General features: G+C 45.7%; 1 protein-coding gene across 12 annotated transcripts in view; it reads right to left on the bottom strand.

Annotated features, from left to right (window-relative positions):
• The window catches only part of FOXP1 (forkhead box P1), an 801,754-nt gene that overhangs the window by 328,635 nt on the left and 450,827 nt on the right, over positions 1-22,292 (bottom strand). For all 12 annotated transcript variants that reach the window (XM_030208061.1, XM_030208060.1, XM_030208059.1 and 9 more), the window contains one exon: positions 19,184-19,365. In XM_030208061.1, the coding sequence (XP_030063921.1) occupies positions 19,184-19,354 (171 nt within the window). In that variant the 5' untranslated portion in view covers positions 19,355-19,365. The remainder of the gene's footprint in view (positions 1-19,183; positions 19,366-22,292) is intronic.

Genomic DNA, 22,292 nt, shown 5'->3' with positions numbered 1-22,292 from the left:
AGATTTGGCCTTAAAATGATGCTACAAAGAATAAGGAGTTGGCCATGGACAATGATGAGCCACAGGGAATCTGCAGATGAGCGACAACCTTGTCATGGGGTGATTTTCCAAATAACATTAATTTTTTTTTACTTTCAAATCCCTGCACTTGGATAATTGTAAAATTTGTAATTCTACTTTGAGAAAAATATGACTTGATATGACATGGAATGTTCTGGAACCCATGTCCTCGAAGAGAGAGATCTGTGCACCGGCAGGCAATGGCATGCCCAGCAAGGCCAGTCAGCAACCCAAGCACTGTATCAATGGACAGTATCTGCACAAATTTCCTCAGGTTCACCTCCATAGAAAAAAAATTCACTTGTCTTGTTTGGCAAAAGTCTTGAAGGGACTTGCAAATGACAACTCACGATTACCAAACAGCCCAGATCAAAGCCATTGTGAGCCATGAAAAGAAACTCTCTTATATTAAGTGCAATTCACTACATAAACTTCCTCCCTCTTCACTATTCAACTTTGCCATAAAAGCAGTCACATTATAAACCTTTATTTTTTTTTTAATCAAATAATCTGCAGACTACCTACAAGAAGCTAAAGGTACACTTGGCTCCGTCAAACAAACTTTTAAGTTTACATTATACAAACATTCCAATGCTTCCTCAGCATTGCGTACTGACAGTGTTCTTTTTCTTTCCTGTAAGAGAACGCTCACAGTTGCCTACTAGGTTCTTTTTTTTTTTTTCTTTTCACATGTGGTGAATCTGTCAACAATTTATGAACCTGAAAAGTCAGACGCAGGAAGAAGCTTGGTCAAGACCAAGGAATGGGTGTTTGTCTTGGAAGGAAGCGCATGAACATACAGTCCTCCCCCCCCCCCCCCCCCCCGAGAGGAGTCCCCCCTAGTGAGGCTGTACAGTTTGCGTTTTCAGCATCATGTAATCAGTTCATCATTTTTGATTCAGAAAGACCTTCTGGAATTTTCAGGTTTGGCACTTTTGGTTTTCCGAGTTTCTCACTATTTTATTAAAAATTGTATTTAGTGGTCAATACACAAAACAGTAGTTATACACTCTCAGACATGATAAATGTATAACTGGGGTTTTTTTGCCCAATATTCAGGGGCCTTATACATATAGGAGACAATTCTATAAGTGGATACTATCTTTTAGAAGCCTCGATACAGCACAGGAAACACAAAGGCATCTGTGTGCCCAGATTCTACTATAGAATTCTAGCTTAATCAAACATTGGCACATCCCACATTTATTTATTTATTGCATTTGTATCCCACATTTTCCCACCATATGGCAAGTCCAATGTGGCTTACATATTGCTAAAAAGGCGGTCACAAAATTTAGACTTGTAGAAGTCTAGTACATAATACAGAAGTACAATAAACGCTTAGATTGATATATTAGCATATTGTGAGAGAGGTTAATATTATTGTTTTCAATTTCTGAACTTTTCGTGATGTGGGATTAGGCAAATTCTACTTTATGCCACTTTTTAGACTTTTTAGGCTCGTACAGTTAAACTGACCATAGACCTGGTGTAACTGCAGGCACATGAATGCATCAAGGGATCCTCTTACCAAGCTACAGGGAAAAGGGCCCTGCGCTAGCAGTGAAGGCCGTTCTTCCCGCGTGCCAGGGCCCCCTTTTGCCACAGCGGGTAAAAAAAAAAAAAAAGCCGCCAGCACAAATGGTCATGCGGTAATAGAACTCTTACCGCATGGCCATGCAGCAGGCAGCGGGTGGTGGTAAGGGCTCCCATGCTAACCCTGCAGTAACCAGATTACTGCTGGGTTATCGCCGTGCAAGCCATTTCCGGGGCTTTTTTCTTTTTCCCCCACAGAAATGTCATGTGCTTGGGGTGCGACTACCACTGGTGACCGCGTTGAGACGGCGGTAAGCCCGTGTTGGGCTTACTGCCATGCTGTAAAAGGGGACCCCAAGTGTGCAAGTAACTTACAGTCAGTGCTGCCAGGGCTGTGGGTTTCCCGCACAATTGGGCGGCTTTCCGTGACCGGTTGAGGCCAATTTTTGACGGCTGCGGGACAGCTGGAGGCTGCGGGAAATTGGGTGGCTTTTTCGCGGCAGCTGTGCGGGTTTGGGCGCTTTTCCGGCGGGGCTTCTATTGGTCCAATAGAAGCCCCGCGCAGGCAGGGTTAATGACGTCGGAGGTGGGGTTAATAACAGTGGAGGTGGGGTTAATGGCAACAGAGGCAGGGTTAATGATGTCGGAGGTGGGGGTCGGAGGCGGGGGTTAATGACATCAGAGGCGGGGTCGGAGGCGGGGGTTAATGACATCAGAGGTGGGGTCGGAGGCAGGGTTGATGACTTTGGAGGCGGGGTTAGACGTCAGGGGCGGGGTTTGCCTTTGTGCAGTTTTGGGCGGGGAAAATTTTTTCAATCTGGTAACCCTGCTTACAGTATTCTATAACATACCTGTATAACTTGGAGCCCTGCCCTTGCTCCACCCACATGTAAGCCTCCCCCCTTGCAGTTGAGCACTATATATACCCTTATGCGTATCCTTACAGAATAATGTTTAGGGCTCTTACAGGTACCTCTGCTATTTTTCCTTGCACCATCCCATACTCTGAGGAGGTCCCTAAATTGCAGGCATATTAGACTTGAATACAGGAATTCATTGCTCATGATTTACTTTGGAATATATAAGAACATAAGCACTGCCACACTGGGACAGATCAAAGGTCCATCAAGCCCCACATCCTGTTTCCAACAGTGGCCAATGCAGGTCATATCCACCTGGCAATATACCAAAAGAGTAAAACAGATTTTATACTGCTTATCCTACAAAAAGTACTGGATTTTACCAAGTCCATCTTAATAGCTTATAGATTTTTCTTTTAGGAAATTATCTAAACCTTTTTTTAAAGCCTGCTAAGCTAACACTAAATGTCCATTTTCTGATATATGTCCATTACTCATGATGTATTGTAAGCCACATTGAGCCTGCAAAGAGGTGGGAAAATGTGGGATACAAATGCAATAAATAAAAATAAATAACTGCTTTTACCATATTCTCTGGCAACGAATTCCAGAGTAATTACACACTGAGAGAAGAAACACTTTCTCCGATTTCTTCTAAGCTGTCTCTTCTCCAAGCTGATGAATACTAGCCTCTTTAGCCTTTTCCTCATAGGGAAATCGTCTCATTCCCTTTATCATTCGTTGCCTCTTTCTGTACCTTTTCTAATCCAGCTATATCATTTTGAGATGCGGTGACCAAAATTGCACACAATATTCGAGGTGTGGTTGCACTATGTAGTGATACTAAGTTATTAGTGCATTCTCATTTTTGTTTTCCATTCTCTCATAACCATTCCTAACATTCTATTTGCTTCCTTAACTGCCGCTGCATAGTGAGCAGAGGGTTTCAACATGTCATCAAGTTATCAATAGAAATCAAACAAAATAAAACATGGAAAAGAAAATAAGATACCTTTTTTATTGGACATAACTTAATACATTTCTTGATTAGCTTTCGAAGGTTGCCCTAATCAAGAAATGTATTAAGTTATGTCCAATAAAAAAGGTATCATCTTATTTTCTTTTCCATGTTTTATTTTGTTTGATTTCTATTGATAACCTTAAGAGTGGACTAACACGGCTACCATGTCATCAACAATGACACCTAGATCCTTTTCCTGGACGGTAACTTCTAATGTGGAGCCCTGCATCACATAGCTATAGTTTGGGTTCCTATTGCCTACATGCATCACTTTGCACCTGTTCACATTAAATGTCATCTGTCATTTGGATGCCCAGTCTTCCAGGTTTGTAAGGTCCTCTTGCAATTTTTCATATTCCTCTTGCAATTTAGTGGTCCTTTTACTAAGCCACGCAGGCGCCTACACGAACCAATGCACATCAATTTTGAGTTACTGCCCAGCTACCGCATGGCCCTTGTGGTAATTTCATTTTTGATGTGCGTCCGCTACGCGTGCCGGAAAATATTTTTATTTTCTGGCACATGGGTGGTAATCGGGCAGTAACCGGCATTTTACGTGCGTAGACTGTTACCACGTGAGACTTACCGCTAGCTCAATGGCTGCCGGTAAGGTCTCGGACCCAAAATAAACACGCGGCAATTTTCATTTTGCTGCACGTCCATTTTCAGCAAAAATTTTAAAAAGGCATTTTTTACAGGTGCATTGAAAAATGATTCTGCACGCGACCAAAACACGTGTCTACACTACAGCAGACCATTTTTCAGCAGGCTTTTGAAAAAGAGCCCCTTAATAACTTTGAACAACTTTGCGTCACCAACAAATTTAATTACCCCACTAATTATTCCTATCTCTAGATTATAAATTATATATATATATATATATATGTTGAAAAGCGGCGATCCCGGTACAGACCCCTGGGGAACCCCACTACCTACCCTTCTCCATTGAGAATACTGACCATTTAACCCTACTCTCTGTTTTTCATCTTTTAACCAGTTCTTAATCCACAATAGTACACTGCCTCCTATACCATGACTTTCTAATTTCCTCAGGAGTCATTCATGAGGTACTTTGTGTCATTTAACCCTACTCTCTGTTTTTCATCTTTTAACCAGTTCTTAATCCACAATAGTACACTGCCTCCTATACCATGACTTTCTAATTTCCTCAGGAGTCATTCATGAGGTACTTTGTGTCAAACACCTTTTGAAAATCCAGATATATAGTATATCAACTGGCTCACCTTTATCCACATGTTTATTCACCCCTTCAAAGAAATGTAGCAGATTGATGAGGCAAGATTTCCCTTAACTAAATCCACATCAGTGTTGTTTCATTAATCCATGACTATGTATACGCCTTTATATGTATGCCTATGAAGGTGGTGGATACATGGAATGCCCTCCCGCGGGAGGTGGTGGAGATGAAAACGGTAATGGAATTCAAACATGCGTGGGATAAACACAAAGGAATCCTGTTTAGAAGGAATGGATCTACAGAATCTTAGTGGAGATTGGGTGGCGATGCTGGTAATTGGGAAGCGAAACCGGTGCTGGACAGACTTGTATGGTCTACGCCCTGATCGTGACTGAATAGATATGGATGGGCTGGAGTGTAAATTTTAAGGGGCTTCGACAATATCTTCATAACTTTTAATACAAGAAGATTTCTGGGCAAACTTCTACGGTCTGTGCCCCCCTGAGAATGGCAAGGACAAATCAAACTTGGGTATAAAGTATCACATACCATTAAAATGAGTTTATTTTGTTGGTCAGACTGGATGGACCATACAGGTCTTTATCTGCCATCATTTACTATGTTCAGTACTTCTGGGGCCCTTTTACAGAGCGGTGGTAGGGCTTAACGCTCGCTCTTCCGGGACTACCACCGTCCCAAAAAAAGTCTGGGTGGGTCCAGGAAAAAAGGGAGCACTGAGAATCAAACCTACTCGGCAGGGGGGGGGGGGGGGGGGGGGGGTTTTTTTTTTAATGAAACAGCGCTACTGATTTGTGTCCTGAATGAAGAAGCCCATTCAGTTCCCATGGGCTTCTTCGCGTTCAGCGCATGCTAATCACTAGCACCGCTTTGTAAAAATGAGCCCCCAGTGTGTTGAGCTCAGTCTTGTAACACAAGAAAATGTTTGGACTCTACAAATCAAATATACTCATCTAGTTCAACCTGCTTACGACAGCACAAGTCCGGTCCCTCTGACTAAAGTATTCCTCAACCTCCTGCCTCTATGCATATTTGCAGGCAAAAAAAAAAAGAAATGCAAAGCTGTTAATAAATCACTGTTTCGCTTCACAGCTAACTGTATTTGGTATTACTTGTAACAGTATTTCCTCTTATGAATTCTATTCATTGACCTCAAAGGGTATGTCCTGTTTGGAAAAGCCTCCTATAAAGAATATTTCATGATATAATATGCATATCTACAGATGCGCACACCAGTTACGTTCAAAGAAAAAGGCCAATCTTTCTAAAATCAGAGGGTTGTTTTTTTTTTTTTTTTTTTTTTTACATATGCAATAGCTTGGATGAAACCATCCTTATTGAAAAAGCAACTTCATTGCAAAGCAGCTGGAAACTGCTACGTAGCAAAAATAAGCTGGAGAACTCAGATTGCAGGGGCCAAGTTAGTAGGACTTCAGCAATCCTCAAAGCGAACAACTGTGTGGTTTAATTCCAAGATTGAGAAGTCAGTTTTCAAAGTCACATTTACCAAGGGAGAATCGTAGTTTGTTGACGGACTAAAAGCATATGCGCTCCCCCAGTGCACATAAATCTGCACTTTTAGCTGGGCTGGGATTAGGGATGTGTCACTGATGTGAACAAAATTGATTTAATACATGTTAACCTACAAACCTACAAATTAATGTGCTTAAAGTAGATTTCTGTGTATTAAAAACTTCTAGGGGTCCTTTTACAAAGGTACATAGTCCTTTTACAAAGGTACATAGTAACATAGTAAATAACGACAGATAAAGACCTGAATGGTTCATCCAGTCTGCCCAACAAGATAAATTCATTTTACATGGTATGTGCACGCTGAAAAATCGCTTGCGGTAATGTAGGGGCGGGTTTTGGGTGTGCGCCGATCCATTTTTTTCAGTGCACCTGTAAAAAAGGCCTTCTTTTTATTTTTGCCGAAAATGAACGTGCGGCAGAATGAAAATTGCCGCGCGTGCCATTTTGGGTCTGAGACCTTACTGCTAGCCATTGACCTAGTGGTAAAGACTCATGTGGTAACCAGGTGGTAATGACCTATGCGCACCAAATGCCACTTGGCACACGTCCGTTACGTGCGCCCGAAAATACAAAATATTTTTCAGATGCGCGTAACATAACATAGTAGATGACGGCAGAAAAAGACCTGCCCTACAAGATAAACTCATATGCGCTACTTTTTGTGTATACCTTACCTTGATTTGTATCCGCCATTTTCAGGGCACAGACCGTAGAAGTCTGCCCAGCACTAGCCCCGCCTTCCACCACCTCCCACCAGTCGAGCGGTAAGTCCATTTTGGCATGCGTAGACGCTTATGCGGCTTAATAAAAGGGCCCCTCAATGAATTGCTAATTTTTTTAACAAAATAAAGACAAACTAAAAAAAAAAAAAAAAAAAGGTTCAAGAATCAGGAAGAGTGTTTGAAAATGTATTCTATGGACGTCGCTAGCAAGGAGGCATTTCCAGTGGCTTTTTGAAAGGAAAATGGCACGCATGTACATTTTTGCATGCACCAATGTGATTTTTCTCCTTTTTGTCCACCAGCACACAACAGCAGGATCAAAACAGAAGTTACAAATCAAACTCGGGTATCACATACCATGTAAAATGAGTGTCTTGTTGAGCAGACTGGATGGATCATACGGTCTTTATCTGCCGTCATTTACTATGTTACTATATGTTATGTTACTTTTCATGCATTTATGTTAATGCTAATTTTCAAAGAGAAGGAACGGGGTAGTTTCTTTTTCAAAATCTGCTGAGCTCAACAAATCCAAAGATATTTTCTGAGTTTCTCCCATGAAGTGTTGAGCCTCTTCGAGAAACATTTGCACATCCATGGCTATATTCCTGGGAGAAAACTTTAAAAATTGTCCTCTTAAAAGGTTAAAACTTATTTTTCCAGCCTATATTAAAATGGCATTTCTGTGAGTAAAGCAATGTTTTATGGGCAGAAAATACACTATTTATAAAACTTACATCCTCACACATAGATGCACTTTATGCACAAACAGCCTGTAAGTGTTATTGGTTTACCTGAGCTCAGCAGTGGCATTATCAAAGGCAAGCTGGGAGATGATTTTGCATTTCTGTGCAATCTTTATTTATTTTGCACATTGATACCCCACGTTTTTCCAGGCTCAAAGTGGCTTACAATGTACTGATAGGCTATCACCAGATCAGTGGTGATACGGTTACAAATAAATTAGATAGAAGAAACAAGGAAAGAAGAAAATAGGGAAAGGGCAAGAGAGTCTAAAATGGTCCGTAGATATGTTGTTAGGAAGGACTGCAGGTTACATATTGAATCCTTGGAGTAGACTGAACCTCTTTCGGCTAGAAGAGATGTAAATGGACCGGACACACCAAGATGACCTTGTATGATGGAAACAGAGTTGAAATCCGCTCCTTTATCCGTCCACTTGTTAGCAGCCAACAAGCCTGCCAGTATGAGAGAGCTCTTCGGCTGCTGGTCCATTGCAAAAGGGGAGTTAACTGTCCGGCGAATGGACAAATTGGGAGGCCCGGGAGGCAGGCTGAATCAGGGCCAATCCGCCATAGTTGGAAAGCGGTTAGGGCGTGGAAACGTCAAAGACGAGCAAATCCAGCTGGTATAAAATACCGATGTAAGTAAATTAACCAGGGGAAACTTGTGCATGCCAAAGCATTAGTGCATCATGTCCCTCGAGTATCTTCACAGTGGAGATCTTTCATTTTGAAAATTCACTGGTGCCCACACAGGGAAAACTATGCATTCACTATTTTATGCGTCTGTACAGTTAGAAAATTATCCCATTGGGCATATTTACTAAATCATGTTATGTGATAATTCCAGAGTTAATCCCACTTTGAATATCGATCCCCTAGTTTCTATTAGTATTTATGTTACAAGAAGCCTCAGATAGGATGTTATGTATAACTTCAAATAATTCCACATTATAAATCTTTATTCTAAAGCTTCTCTTCAATTGGGCAGTCCAATACTTCAATAGCTATATAGGAAACCTGAGTGGATTCCCAAGCTTTGGTCTCTTATGCTGGGGATGCTGTAGAGCAGTGCTATCTTGGCATGCAAATTTGACTCATGCATATTCATTGTGGATATCCTGAACACCTAACTGGCTGGATACGCCCCGAGGACCAGCTTGAGAACCACAATTGTAGAAACAGCATTCACAGCCCCCGAGCAGATGGCACTAGGGCAGGGATCCAGGAGTTCAGACCTCAAGTGCCTCAAAAAAGGCCAGGGTTTTCGGGATTATACCTCTTGAATATGCCCGAGATAGATTTGCATACAATGGACAGGGTGGGTGGGGGGGGGGGGGGGGTCAAGGGATTGTGGCGTTCTGAGCCATCTTTTGCATTATCGTCCACTCACCCCCACCCTCAATCTGGCATCTCTTCTTCCACTCCCCCCTTCCCCTGCCTGTGATCCAGTATCTGCCCCTCTCTAAGTTCTCCTTTCCTGCTGGGCCAGGTGAGACAGTGGATGAGGGCACTGATGATAAAGGGGGCCAAAATCCCAGTCCGGCATCTATCCCTTTAAGAGTCTGAAGGTAGACTGGACCGGGATTTTGACGCCCTAGGTCAATGTCTCACCTGGTCCATACGATAAGCCGACCCTGACAATAGAGGGTAGTATCCAAGCAGATCTCTCTCATGCGTATTCACTAGGGATATCTTGAAAACATGGCCTGTTTGCAGCACTCAAGGCTTGAATTCTTTGCATCCCTGCAACAGGGAGTCCCCACTGGCCACACAGGTGCAGAAATACTCGTTTCTGAAGACCACCCAATCACTGACATAACTAAACTAAAGCAGCGACAGGGGCACTGAAAATAAATAAACTGGGACAAAACCCTTGGGTAGCTGTGAATAACGACTGGTACCTCCAGAGGCCCAGTGAAAGTGTTTTAACCGAGTTTGAAATCTAAAAGTGGACCCTGCTAATCTGTAAAAATAATTCAAATCTGGTTAAAAGTGCTCTGTAATAACGCAATGCTCTTGACAACAGTCCAAATTATCTGATGGAATACAACTTTAATATTTTCACAGCAAACTTTTCTCCCACAAAAATAATCTCTTTACTTTCCTTACGATTTCCCCATCACCTCCACCCAAAATAAACCTGCTAAACATTAGGACAATTGAAGTCTTCCCTCACTGCGGTCAGAAAAGTCAGCAAAACCAAGAAAAAAAAGCCAGACACACATTCACTCCTCCGAATAATTTTGTGACAGAACACAGCTAAATGTTGTTTACTTTCTGGAAATTGAATTCTAATTTTTAAACTGAAACTTTTCATCTTAAAGAGAATTATTCCGTACTACATTTTTAACTCTCATTTTTTTCTCCCCTCAGAATATAGCTCATTGAGGGGGCTAAGGCAGGAAACATCTCAGGCTGTAGAGCTTTATATGAAAGCAGACCTACATCGGGAATATTCCTCTGGAGGGGACAAGGATGGTTTTTGGAAAATGTCACCAGCCTCGCATCTAAACACAGCGTAATTAACTCACTGTGATGGACATCCTTCCAAAAGCAGAAGTTCTACTGGAGACCCACATACTCCTGAAAGATCTTACAGCTCGTAATGTCTTGCACTATCCTACATTAATCAAAGCTGCAACCCCTGTTGTCTTTGCATTGTGAATCAGTATGTGCCCCCCCCCCCCCCCCGGCAAAGAATGAGCAAAAAAGTCAACAGGAATTAAGTTTCAGTGCAACTGTTTACTCAACTGTGGCCTGCAGTTATTGAAATGTTATCCATGGTTTTGTGTGACTACTGCAGTAATGAATTCAGCATGGCTCTGATCCTTTCACCAACCATGTTCCCACTTCAAGTAAAAACCTGTAGGACGAAGGAAAACCAGGCAACCTGAAGCCGCTTGCACTTGGTAACTCAGGCATTTCCTTTCAGCTGTTTAACTGTGTCAGTTTAGCATTAATGGGGAAGGGGGGAAAAGAAAACACTGGTTGACTCTGCATCTTGCTTCTTTTTCTCAATTCTGTCATTGGCTCGGCCTGCCGGCAAAGGATTTACATTCACCCTATCGACCTTCCCCAGTAGAGATTCAAAAAATCTCAAACTCATAGCAGGCTCAGATCTTCTCACAAACGTTAAGGGTTCAAAGCCCTCACCTCACAACAAACCATTTTCCGACAGAAAGCATATTCAGGCTTCTCCCTAATTCCACTTTCCAGCATTTCAAATACACAGCGCTGTGCTGAAAAAAACAGCAGTGCTGCGGACAAGAACCCTATTCGATGACTAGCCAATCTCTGGAATTCTGATCTAACACAGACCTGTGGATTTAGCGTACACCCTCTTTGCAGGTGAAAGCTGCAAAGAATGCTGCCGATGACATGCACCGTGAGAAATGAGGTCAATTTGGCTAGACCGGTAGGAGATGTGATCTAGGAATACAAAGTGACGGTCAATGATTTTCTTCAAGTGTTGAAAAGTGTTGAAAAGATGGGCTGGAGGGGAAAATTAGGTTCTTACCTTGGTAATTTTCTTTCCTTTAGTCATAGCAGATGAATCCATTACGAGTGGGTTGTGTCCATCAACCAGCAGGGGGAGAAAGAGAGCACTGAAAAACCATAGTGTCTCATGGCCAGCTAGCTCCATCTGCCTCTTCAGTATCTGAAGCTTCCAAAGCAGTGTTACACCGCCAAGCATAATAACATGAACTTTCCTCACAGCGGATGAACGTCCCAAAACTGGAGCTATAAGTCAAAGGAGGGAATGGACTCATCTTCCTGTAACTGAACAGAAATCCTGAAGACTGTTTTCCAACTTCTCCCAATGAGGGAACATACCTACAGGAAAAATTGAACATAAAAGTAACATGAATCGCATAATGAACCACTGAGGGAGGGCTCATGGATTCACCTGCTATGACTAAAGGAAAGAAAATTACCAAGGTAAGAACCTAGTTTTCCCTTCCTTGTCATCAAGCAGATGAATCCATTACGAGTGGGATGTATCAAAGCAATCCCTAGATAGGGTGGGAACAAGCCACACCACGCCAGCACTTGTGCTCCAAAATGCGCGCCCCTCCTGGCAGCCACATCCAGCCTGTAATGTCGGGCAAACGAGAGCTTAGAAGCCCAAGTAGCTGCACTACATATCTCTTGAAGACAGAGTGCTCCAGTTTCAGCCCAAGAAGAGGAAATCGCTCTTGTGGAATGTGCCTTAAAGGCTTCAGGCGGAGGCCGGCCAGATAGCAGATATGCTGAAAAGATTGCTTCTTTGAGCCAACGGGCTATAGTGGCTTTAGACGCTGGAGACCCTCTGCACGGACCTGACAAAAGAACAAAAAGATGGTCAGAGGTCCTGAAGGCATTTGACATGCGCAGATATTGCAACAGAGCCCTTCGCACATCCAGAAGGTGCAACTGCTCATAGGCTTCTGGAAACTCTTCTTTAGAAAAGGAGGGCAGGAAAATAGGCTGGTTTAGGTGAAACGCTGAAACCACCTTAGGCATGAAGGAAGGCACCGTACGTACCATTACTCCGGACTCTGAGAATTGCAGAAGTGGGTCTCGACAGGACAGCACCTGGAGCTCAGATACCCGTGTCGCCGATGTCACGGCCACCAAAAAGACAGTCTTTAAGGTCACATTCTTCTCCGAAGCTTGCCTAAGCGGCTCGAAGGGCAAACACTGAAGGGCCTTTAAAACTAACCCCAGGTTCCAGGCCGGACACGGAGCCCGCACGGGAGGATGGAGCTGAAGCACCCCTCTATGAAACCATGTCACATCCGGGCAAGCAGCCAGAGAGAGGCCAGTGACCTTCCCTCGAAAACATGCTAAGGCTGCCACTTGAACACACAGGGAATTATAGGCCAAGCCTTTTTGTAAACCATCCTGCAAAAAGTCAAGTATCGGCAAGACAGAAACCTGCATGGGTGTGATTGCTTTAGAAGCACACCAAGCCTCAAACTGGCGCCAAATCCTGGCATAAGCCACGGAAGTGGAACGCTTGCGGGCCTGTAGGAGAGTGGAAATGACTTTACTGGAATAGCCCTTGTCTCTCAATTGCGCCCTCTCAATAGCCATGCCGTAAGACCAAAGCGGCAGGCGTCCTCCATGGTCACCGGGCCCTGTGACAACAGGTTCAGTACTAGAGGTAACAGCAGAGGATCCTCTACCAGCATTCACCGGAGGTCCGCATACCACGGCCTCCTGGGCCAATCCGGGGCAATGAGAACCACCTCTCCTTGGTGGAGCCGAATCCGCAGAAGTACTCGCCCTATCAAGAGCCACAGAGGGAACACAAACAGGAGGCCCTGAGGCCAGGGTTGAGCCAAGGCATCCAACCCTGCTGAGCGAGGAGCTGTCTGTCTGCTGTAGAAGCAAGGGACTTTGGCATTTGTGCTTGACACCATAAGATCCATTACGGGCTTTCTCCATTTCGGACATATCTGCAGGAATACTTCATCTGCAAGTTCCCATTCCGCTGGGTCAATTTGATTCCTGCTCAGATAATCGGCTTGCACGTTGCTCTGACCTGCAATATGAGCTGCTGACAGAAACTGCAGATGAAGCCCGGCCCAATGGCAAATCTGCGCGGCCTGCGCAGCTAGTGCTATGCACTGAGTGCCTCTCCTTGGCGATTTATGTAGGCCACTGCTGTCGTGTTGTCCGACAGAACTCTGACAGCCAATCCTTCCAGGGTCAATTGAAAGGCCAGAAGCGCCTCGAAAATCGCTTTCAACTCCAAGCGATTGATGGACCACTCTGACTCCTCGGGTGTCCAAAGACCCTGGGCATGCCTTCCCCCGCAATGTGCACCCCAGCCCTTCAGCTGGCATCTGTTACCACCAGGCATCAATCAGGGAGCACTAGCGGCATTCCTCGCCGCAGCATGCTGTCTGAGAGCCACCACTCCATACTGAGCCGGGCCGCAGGGAGCCACGTGAGTCTGCATTGATAATCCTGAGATATTGGAGACCACCTTTGAAGCAGGGAGCACTGCAGAGGTCTCAGGTGCGCTCTCGCCCAAGGCACCACTTCCAAAGTGGCTGTCATCGACCCCAACAGCTGGACTATGTCCCAAGCTCGCGGGCGAGGCATCCTCAGGAGCAGACGGACCTGGTTCTGAAGCTTGCACCGCCTTTGCTCAGGTAGGAAGACCATCCCCGAGGCTGTGTCGAACCGGACCCCCAAATATTCTAGAGATTGAGAGGGGGTCAGGTGACTTTTGGCTATATTGACAACCCAGCCCAGAGATTGCAGTACTGAGACCACTCTGGCTGTAACCTGATGACTCTCTTCTGCAGAGTCTGCTCTGATGAGCCAGTCGTCTAGGTACGGGTGAACCCGGATACCCTCTCGGCAGAGAAAAGCAGCTACTACCACCATTACCTTGGAAAAGGTTTGGGGAGCTGTGGCGAGGCCAAAAGGCAAGGCCCGAAACTGGAAATGTTTTCCCATCACCGCAAAACGCAGAAACCTCTGGTGCGGGGGCCAAATTGGTATGTGCAAGTAAGCTTCTTTCAGGTCCAGAGACGTGAGAAACTCTCCTGGCTGTACCGCCGCTATGACGGAGTGCAGGGTTTCCATGTGAAAATGCTGCACGTTCAGAGACTTGTTGACTTCTTTTAAGTCTAGGATAGGCCGAAAAGACCCTCTTTTTTGCGGCACCACAAAGTAAATGGAATAATGGCCACAGCCGCATTCGGCGGGAGGCACGGGGGAAACCGCCCCAATATTTGAAAGGTATTAATCCGCAAACAAACCTTTTCCAGAGATGTGAAGGCGGCAGAACTAGAGGGCATGAAACGAGATTGAAGGGGGGCAGACTCAAAAAAAATGTCAGGAAGTATTTTTTCACGGAGAGAGTGGTGGATGCTTGGAATGCCCTCCCGCGGGAGGTGGTGCAGAGGAAAATGGTAATGGAATTCAAACATGCGTGGGATAAACATAAAGGAATCCTGTTCAGAAGAAATGAATCCTCAGGAGGCACTATGGTTTTTCAGTGCTCTCTATCTCCCCCTGCTGGTTGATGGACACAACCCACTCGTAATGGATTCATCTGCTTGATGACAAGGAATGTAAATTTTAAGGGGCTTCGATGTTAGCTTCAGAACTTAGTAAAAGAACAGTGCTGGGTAGACTTCTACAGTCTGTACCCTGAGAATGGCAAGGACAAATCAAACTTGAGTATAAAGTATCACATACCATGTAAAATGAGTTTATCTTGTTGTGCAGACTGGATGGACCATTCAGGTCTTTATCTGCTGTCCTTTACTATGTTACTCTTTGGGGTTCTACATGGAATGTTGCTACTAATTGGGATTCCAGAATCTTGTAACTCTTTAGGATTCCAGAATCTTCAGAACTTTTAGTACAAGAACAGTGCTGGGTAGACCTCTACGGTCTGTGCCTTGAGAATGGCAAGGACAAATCAAACTTGGGTATACATATAAAGTATTGCATACCATGTAAATGAGTTTATCTTGTTGGGCAGACTGGATGGACCGTACAGGTCTTTATCTACCGTCATTTACTATGTAACTATGTTAGATCAAAGGCTCTGTGTTCAGAGGAGAGAATAATAACAGGCGACGCAGTGCACAGAAAAGTACCAATATCCCGCTCGCTCCTGTGTTTTTGGCCCACTGAGCAGCTTTATTAGTGCACAAACTGTTTCTAAATTTAAAATGGTTGTTGCTGCACAGAAGTAAACAAAAGTAGGAGCAAGAAGCAACATTATATATTGCCTTGATTTGAGTCTCAATCCATTTCCTGTGGCAAAATTCCCAACTTAGCCGTCTCCCATGTCACGAAAGTGCTATACAAGTTTGCAAACATAAATGGAAAAACAAGTTCAACAGCATGTTTGGTTGAGGTTCAGCTGTTCAAAAACTACTGGTGAACACACAACACACAAACTGCAATCCACACACACACACACACACACACACACACACACACACACATCAGAACCATCTAACAGGCCTTTTCTCCTCCTACTGAACCAAGGCTAAAAATAGCAAAAGTAACCTTGTTACGGGTTTCTTTTGTTCTGCTTCAAAAGAGCACAATGCCTCTTAATTTCCTATCCCCCCCACCCCATTTTTCACTGTAAAAAGAGCTCAGATGATGGATATTTTGAGCTGCGTTTATACTGCAATGAGAGCAATATTTAGCAAAGTGCCGCATGCATTATTTTAAATGGACAAATTATCCATTTAAAGCTCTGCTTGCATTCAGTTAGCCTATGTGTTTAGCTGAAATGGCTGCTAACCACATAACTTTAGACAGAAAAACTTATCTGGTTAAAGTTGTACTTACTACCCATGGGTTTCACCTAAATGCAGAAAGTTATACAAAGAGTGGCTGAATTTTCAGCCCTCACATCTGGAATGCCCTTTACTTTACCAGGTTCTTATATTCCATTCACATCTCAAGAGTTTGAAAGCAAAAATTACAGAGTAAAGAGAATCAACGATTACATAAGTTTCATAGCAGATTACAGAGCGGATTAGCGGGCAGATAAGTCGGTCTAATGCATAGATGCAGAGAAAGGGACTTCAGTTTGTTGTTAGAAGTACTAAAAATGTCATGTTGGGGAAACAGCTTTACAAGGAGTTTGATAAGACGTATCTCTTGAGTAGAACGGATTTTAAAGCTTTATGGAACTGGGTGTAGCAGCTGATGCTGCGCATTGGTGTCAATAGGGCGTTCTAGAATTTGGCGGCTTAGAAAGAGAATAGGCTTGAGAAACATCTTGAGTCGAAATTCTTTAAAGGATGGGAAGGATAGTTTTAGAGAGTTCAGCCGAAACATTATCTCCAGGATTCTATATATGTCGCTCAAAATTGTATATACAAATTTGAGTGTGCACCCAATTTGAGTAATGAGCCAATTTAATTGAGTAATGTATAAAGCCCGAACCTGTCAAACACAGGAGATGGAGGTCACTGGGACACCTAGACCTCCACCCTTGCTTCAGCCCTGCTGGCCTAGTGCCACCTCAAGCCCCCCCCCCCGCCCCCAGATGACACAGGTGATGAAGGTTCAGCGTATCTCCAGTACCCCCAAGCCCCCACCCAACTCCCTCCTCACAACCCAAAATAAAAATTCCCTAATGGCCCAGTGGGTTGCAAACCTAACCCCCCCCCCCCCCACACACACACACACACAACCTGGTGGTCTAGCAGCCCTCTCCCCCCTCTTCCACAGCTCCCAGCGCCACCTTCAAAATGGCATTTCTCACTTATATGGTAGAGCCCCCCCCCCCCAGCACATCCCAGGATGCACCAGGAGCGTAGCCAGACTTCGGCAGGAGGGAGGTCCAGAGCCCGAGGTGAGGGGGCACATTTTACCCCCCTGCCATTTTTGACCTCCTGCCACCGCCACCACCTTTGACCCCCCCCCCCGTCAACCCTTTCGACCCCCCCCATTCCCGCAATCGCCAACCCGCTGTCGGGTACCTTTGCTGGCGGGGGTCCCCAACCCCCGCCTTCCGAAGTCCTCTCCTCCGGCGCGGCCGCGTTGCTGATCTGCAAAGCAAGGCTTCTGTAGGACGTCAGACTCACAGAAACAGAAGCCCTGCTTGCAGATCAGCAATGCGGCCGCGCCGGAGAAGAGGACTTTGGCTGGCGGGGGTTGGGGACCCCCGCCAGCAAAGGTACCCGATGGCGGCGGGGGAGGGTTGGCAGCAGGAGGGGAGGAGGGTCGACAAGGTCGGTGGTGGGGGGGGGCCAGGGCCAAATCTACAGGGGCCCATGCCCCCGTGGCCCCACATAGCTACGCCCCTGGGATGCACTGGGCAGGGTGCTGCCATTTTGACAGTGGCACTGGAAGAGGCAGGCGTGTGCTAGTCCCCTCCTCTACCAGGGAGGAAGGGGGCTGTTAGACCACCAGGTTGGGGGGGGGAGTTGCATTTGCAGACCACTGGGTGACCGGGGAATTTTTTGGGGGCTGTGAGGCAGGGGTGTACCTGCGTGGGGCCACAGGGGCCTGGGCCCCCGCAGATTTCGCCCTGGCCCCCCTCCCCGCCGTCAACCCTCCCCCGCTGCTTACTTTTGCTGGCGGGGGGCCCCAACCCCCGCCAGCCGAGGTCCGTCCCGCAGTCTTCATATTTCGTCTTCCTCCAACTCCTCCGTGGCCATGCTGTAAGTAACGCTGCTGATTCATTGAATCCAGTTCGGAGTCTGACGTCGCAGCACGTTGTACGCGCGTACAACGTGCTGCAACGTCAGACTCCGAACTGGATTCAACGAATCAGCAGCGTTACTTACAGCATGGCCACGGAGGAGTTGGAGGAAGACGAAATATGAAGACTGCGGGACGGACCTCGGCTGGCGGGGGTTGGGGCCCCCCGCCAGCAAAAGTAAGCAGCGAGGGAGGGTTGACGGCGGTGGGGGGGGGGGGGTGGAGAGTGGCAGCGGTGGCAGGGGGGGAAGGAGGCAAAAATGTGCCCCCCCTCTCTGGCTCTGGCCCCCCCTACCGCCCCTGATGTGAGGGGTGGTTGGGGGGGCTGGAGATCCACTGATCTCCAGCCTCCCTGTGTCACTGTCTGGGGGGGGGGGGGCGGGGATCCTTCGGGGGGGATGGCTGTCAGGGTTGGATCTCCTTTGGGGGGGATGGGGGGCTGCTAGCATGCAAATGCATGCTGGACAGGGCTCCCCATTCCTCCCCAAAGCTCTGTAAACCCTAACGCCAGTTCCAAGCTGGCGTAGGGTTTACAATGGTAGCAAAACACTAATTTGGCATGCTGCCCACTGAGCACTGGGGAGAAATAGGGACATTAGTATTCCTCCCCAGGGACATTAGTATGTCCCTGTTTAGCATGCATTTGCATGCTATTAGCATTCAGACCCGGCAAGCATGTTGTTACATGCGCTCACCAACTCTGCTCCTGGGACACAATCAAACGCAGGCACTAGTCCAGCGCTTATGGCCTCCAGCCCCCGCGTTTGCTTTTGATCATCTCAGCCCGAATGCAATATCTTTACAAATAACCAGGTTGTATAAATTCTGAATTAAAGCAGGTTCAATGGTTTTCAGTGGTGTGCAGTTCAAAACATTTTCACTTCGTGTTGCCTGGGTCATTTACAGGAAAGTTTGTTTTGTTTGGAGAGGAGGGGGGACTTTGACATTTTTTTTATATGAGGGCAATGCCTTTTCGTAAAGAGTGTTCACTCTTTTAAAAGAGTGCACCCTCTTTGCAAACAGTGCATAATTTTAACGACACACAAAATAGATAAAATCTCATGAAAATGACATGCAACTACACGGAAATGTCACTAACATTTCCTATATTGTTTTAAACGAATGCACATCCCTAATTTACAACAGCTCGCAGTATCCAACGACCTTAGTGCAGAGAGGCAACTAAAGCTGACTTCTGCCTTGTCCCTTCTGATGAACCGCTGAGGAAAAGAATTCTAATCTCTGCATTCCATCGCAGCTACTGAAAACCATTTTACTGCAAGTTTGCAGGATCCATGCCGCAGTACCTGCTGTTGCTGGAGATGCGTTAAATCAGCAGCACTGATTTCGACCGAAGGTGCCTCGCCATTTGATCTCACTTCCCGCAAGCTGCACTCTAGCAAATGGTTAGCGCTGCTTGCTCCATTCTGAATGGCTGAACCGTTGCTTTTTGTCTCCGTTCCAGATTCTTGCATCATGACTCAAAACCCTAAAATACAAATGAGAGAGGGAAAGCAGCTGTTAAAACAGTTGCTCTTTGCAAATATACATGGCCCTGCTTTAAATCGTGCCCAAAATGTAAACATTCAGAATTCACTTTCATACAATTTAGGATGCAAAAGCAGCTGCGGCTACCCATTTATATACATTTGTTTAATTTGCTATTAAGTCAATATTCAGCAGAGGCATCGTATCCTTTCAAACAGGTAAATTATCCATTTGAAGTTATGTGGATTTTCGGCAATTCCAAACCTATAGTATAAAGGCGTCACTGAAAATCCACTTATACATATAACTTATTTATTATCTGCTATTTGGACTTAACTATTTAAGGGACCTTTTTACTAAAGTGAATTTAGCGCTTGGTGTGGGGGGGGGAGGGGTTCTATAAATGGCACTCAAAATCGGCTACCAAAAAATTGGACCTAAGTCCTATTCTATAAAGGGTGCGTGTTCTTTACAGAATCGCACTTAGCACTGATTCCCGCACCTCACTGTAGGCGCCAGACTTATGCCTGGTGAAACCCAAATGTTAGCACCGAAGTTAGGCTCACTGAGGCCGTATTCTCTAACTACACATGCAACTTTGTGGTACAGCCCTGACATGCCGATGGCCACGTCCCCCTTTTTGTTAGGTGTTAATAGAGTTAAGTGCCACACAAATCCTAATTGGTGCCAATTAACTTCAATAATTGGTTGTTTGCTCCAGTAGTGTACCTAGCTTTATTGCCACTCGGGGCAGGTCATTGTTGAGTCTCCCTCCTCCAGTGTTTCACACCCCACTGAGGCACATCACCCCTACTACTACTACTACTTATCATTTCTAAAGCGCTACTAGACATACGCAGCGCTGTACACTTGAACATGAAGAGACAGTCCCTGCTCGACAGAGCTTACAATCTAATTAGGACAAACAGGACAAACAAGAGATACAGTGGGGGAAATAAGTATTTGATCCCTTGCTGATTTTGTAAGTTTGCCCACTGACAAAGACATGAGCAGCCCATAATTGAAGGGTAGGTTATTGGTAACAGTGAGAGATAGCACATCACAAATTAAATCCGGAAAATCACATTGTGGAAAGTATATGAATTTATTTGCATTCTGCAGAGGGAAATAAGTATTTGATCCCCCACCAACCAGTAAGAGATCTGGCCCCTACAGACCAGGTAGATGCTCCAAATCAACTCGTTACCTGCATGACAGACAGCTGTCGGCAATGGTCACCTGTATGAAAGACACCTGTCCACAGACTCAGTGAATCAGTCAGACTCTAACCTCTACAAAATGGCCAAGAGCAAGGAGCTGTCTAAGGATGTCAGGGACAAGATCATACACCTGCACAAGGCTGGAATGGGCTACAAAACCATCAGTAAGACGCTGGGCGAGAAGGAGACAACTGTTGGTGCCATAGTAAGAAAATGGAAGAAGTACAAAATGACTGTCAATCGACAAAGATCTGGGGCTCCACGCAAAATCTCACCTTGTGGGGTATCCTTGATCATGAGGAAGGTTAGAAATCAGCCTACAACTACAAGGGGGGAACTTGTCAATGATCTCAAGGCAGCTGGGACCACTGTCACCACGAAAACCATTGGTAACACATTACGACATAACGGATTGCAATCCTGCAGTGCCCGCAAGGTCCCCCTGCTCCGGAAGGCACATGTGACGGCCCGTCTGAAGTTTGCCAGTGAACACCTGGATGATGCCGAGAGTGATTGGGAGAAGGTGCTGTGGTCAGATGAGACAAAAATTGAGCTCTTTGGCATGAACTCAACTCGCCGTGTTTGGAGGAAGAGAAATGCTGCCTATGACCCAAAGAACACCGTCCCCACTGTCAAGCATGGAGGTGGAAATGTTATGTTTTGGGGGTGTTTCTCTGCTAAGGGCACAGGACTACTTCACCGCATCAATGGGAGAATGGATGGGGCCATGTACCGTACAATTCTGAGTGACAACCTCCTTCCCTCCGCCAGGGCCTTAAAAATGGGTCGTAGCTGGGTCTTCCAGCACGACAATGACCCAAAACATACAGCCAAGGCAACAAAGGAGTGGCTCAGGAAGAAGCACATTAGGGTCATGGAGTGGCCTAGCCAGTCACCAGACCTTAATCCCATTGAAAACTTATGGAGGGAGCTGAAGCTGCGAGTTGCCAAGCGACAGCCCAGAACTCTTAATGATTTAGAGATGATCTGCAAAGAGGAGTGGACCAAAATTCCTCCTGACATGTGTGCAAACCTCATCATCAACTACAGAAGACGTCTGACCGCTGTGCTTGCCAACAAGGGTTTTGCCACCAAGTATTAGGTCTTGTTTGCCAGAGGGATTAAATACTTATTTCCCTCTGCAGAATGCAAATAAATTCATATACTTTCCACAATGTGATTTTCCGGATTTAATTTGTGATGTGCTATCTCTCACTGTTACCAATAACCTACCCTTCAATTATGGGCTGCTCATGTCTTTGTCAGTGGGCAAACTTACAAAATCAGCAAGGGATCAAATACTTATTTCCCCCACTGTAAGGGAATATTAAAGTAAGGGTTAGAAGTTAAAAGCAGCATCAAAAAGGTAGGCTTTTACCTTAGATTTGAAGACATGCTTTTAGCTTAGATTTGAATACAGCCCCCCTAAAGGACACCACAACTCCCAGAAAATGCTTCACCCCCAACCCCCTCCACCCTTCCTCCTGGCATGGGGGTGCATGGAGCAGTCGCGCAGCTGTCAGCTCTGCCGGTCCCCTGGCCCAGAACAGGAAGCAATGTCAGAGGGAGCAGGAGACTGGCAGAGCTGACAGCAGCCGCATGACTGCTCCGTGCACCTGCTTGCTGCCTGCTCTCTAAAACCGAGCATGCACGCGATGTGAGACCGGCAGAGCCAGTCGCATGACTGCTCCGTGCACCTGCTTACTAA

The sequence above is a fragment of the Microcaecilia unicolor genome, chromosome 6, assembly GCF_901765095.1.
Source record: "Microcaecilia unicolor chromosome 6, aMicUni1.1, whole genome shotgun sequence".
Taxonomy (NCBI): domain Eukaryota; kingdom Metazoa; phylum Chordata; class Amphibia; order Gymnophiona; family Siphonopidae; genus Microcaecilia; species Microcaecilia unicolor.
Note: the sequence above shows the minus strand (reverse complement) of the source record. Positions and strands in the feature narration are given on the sequence as shown.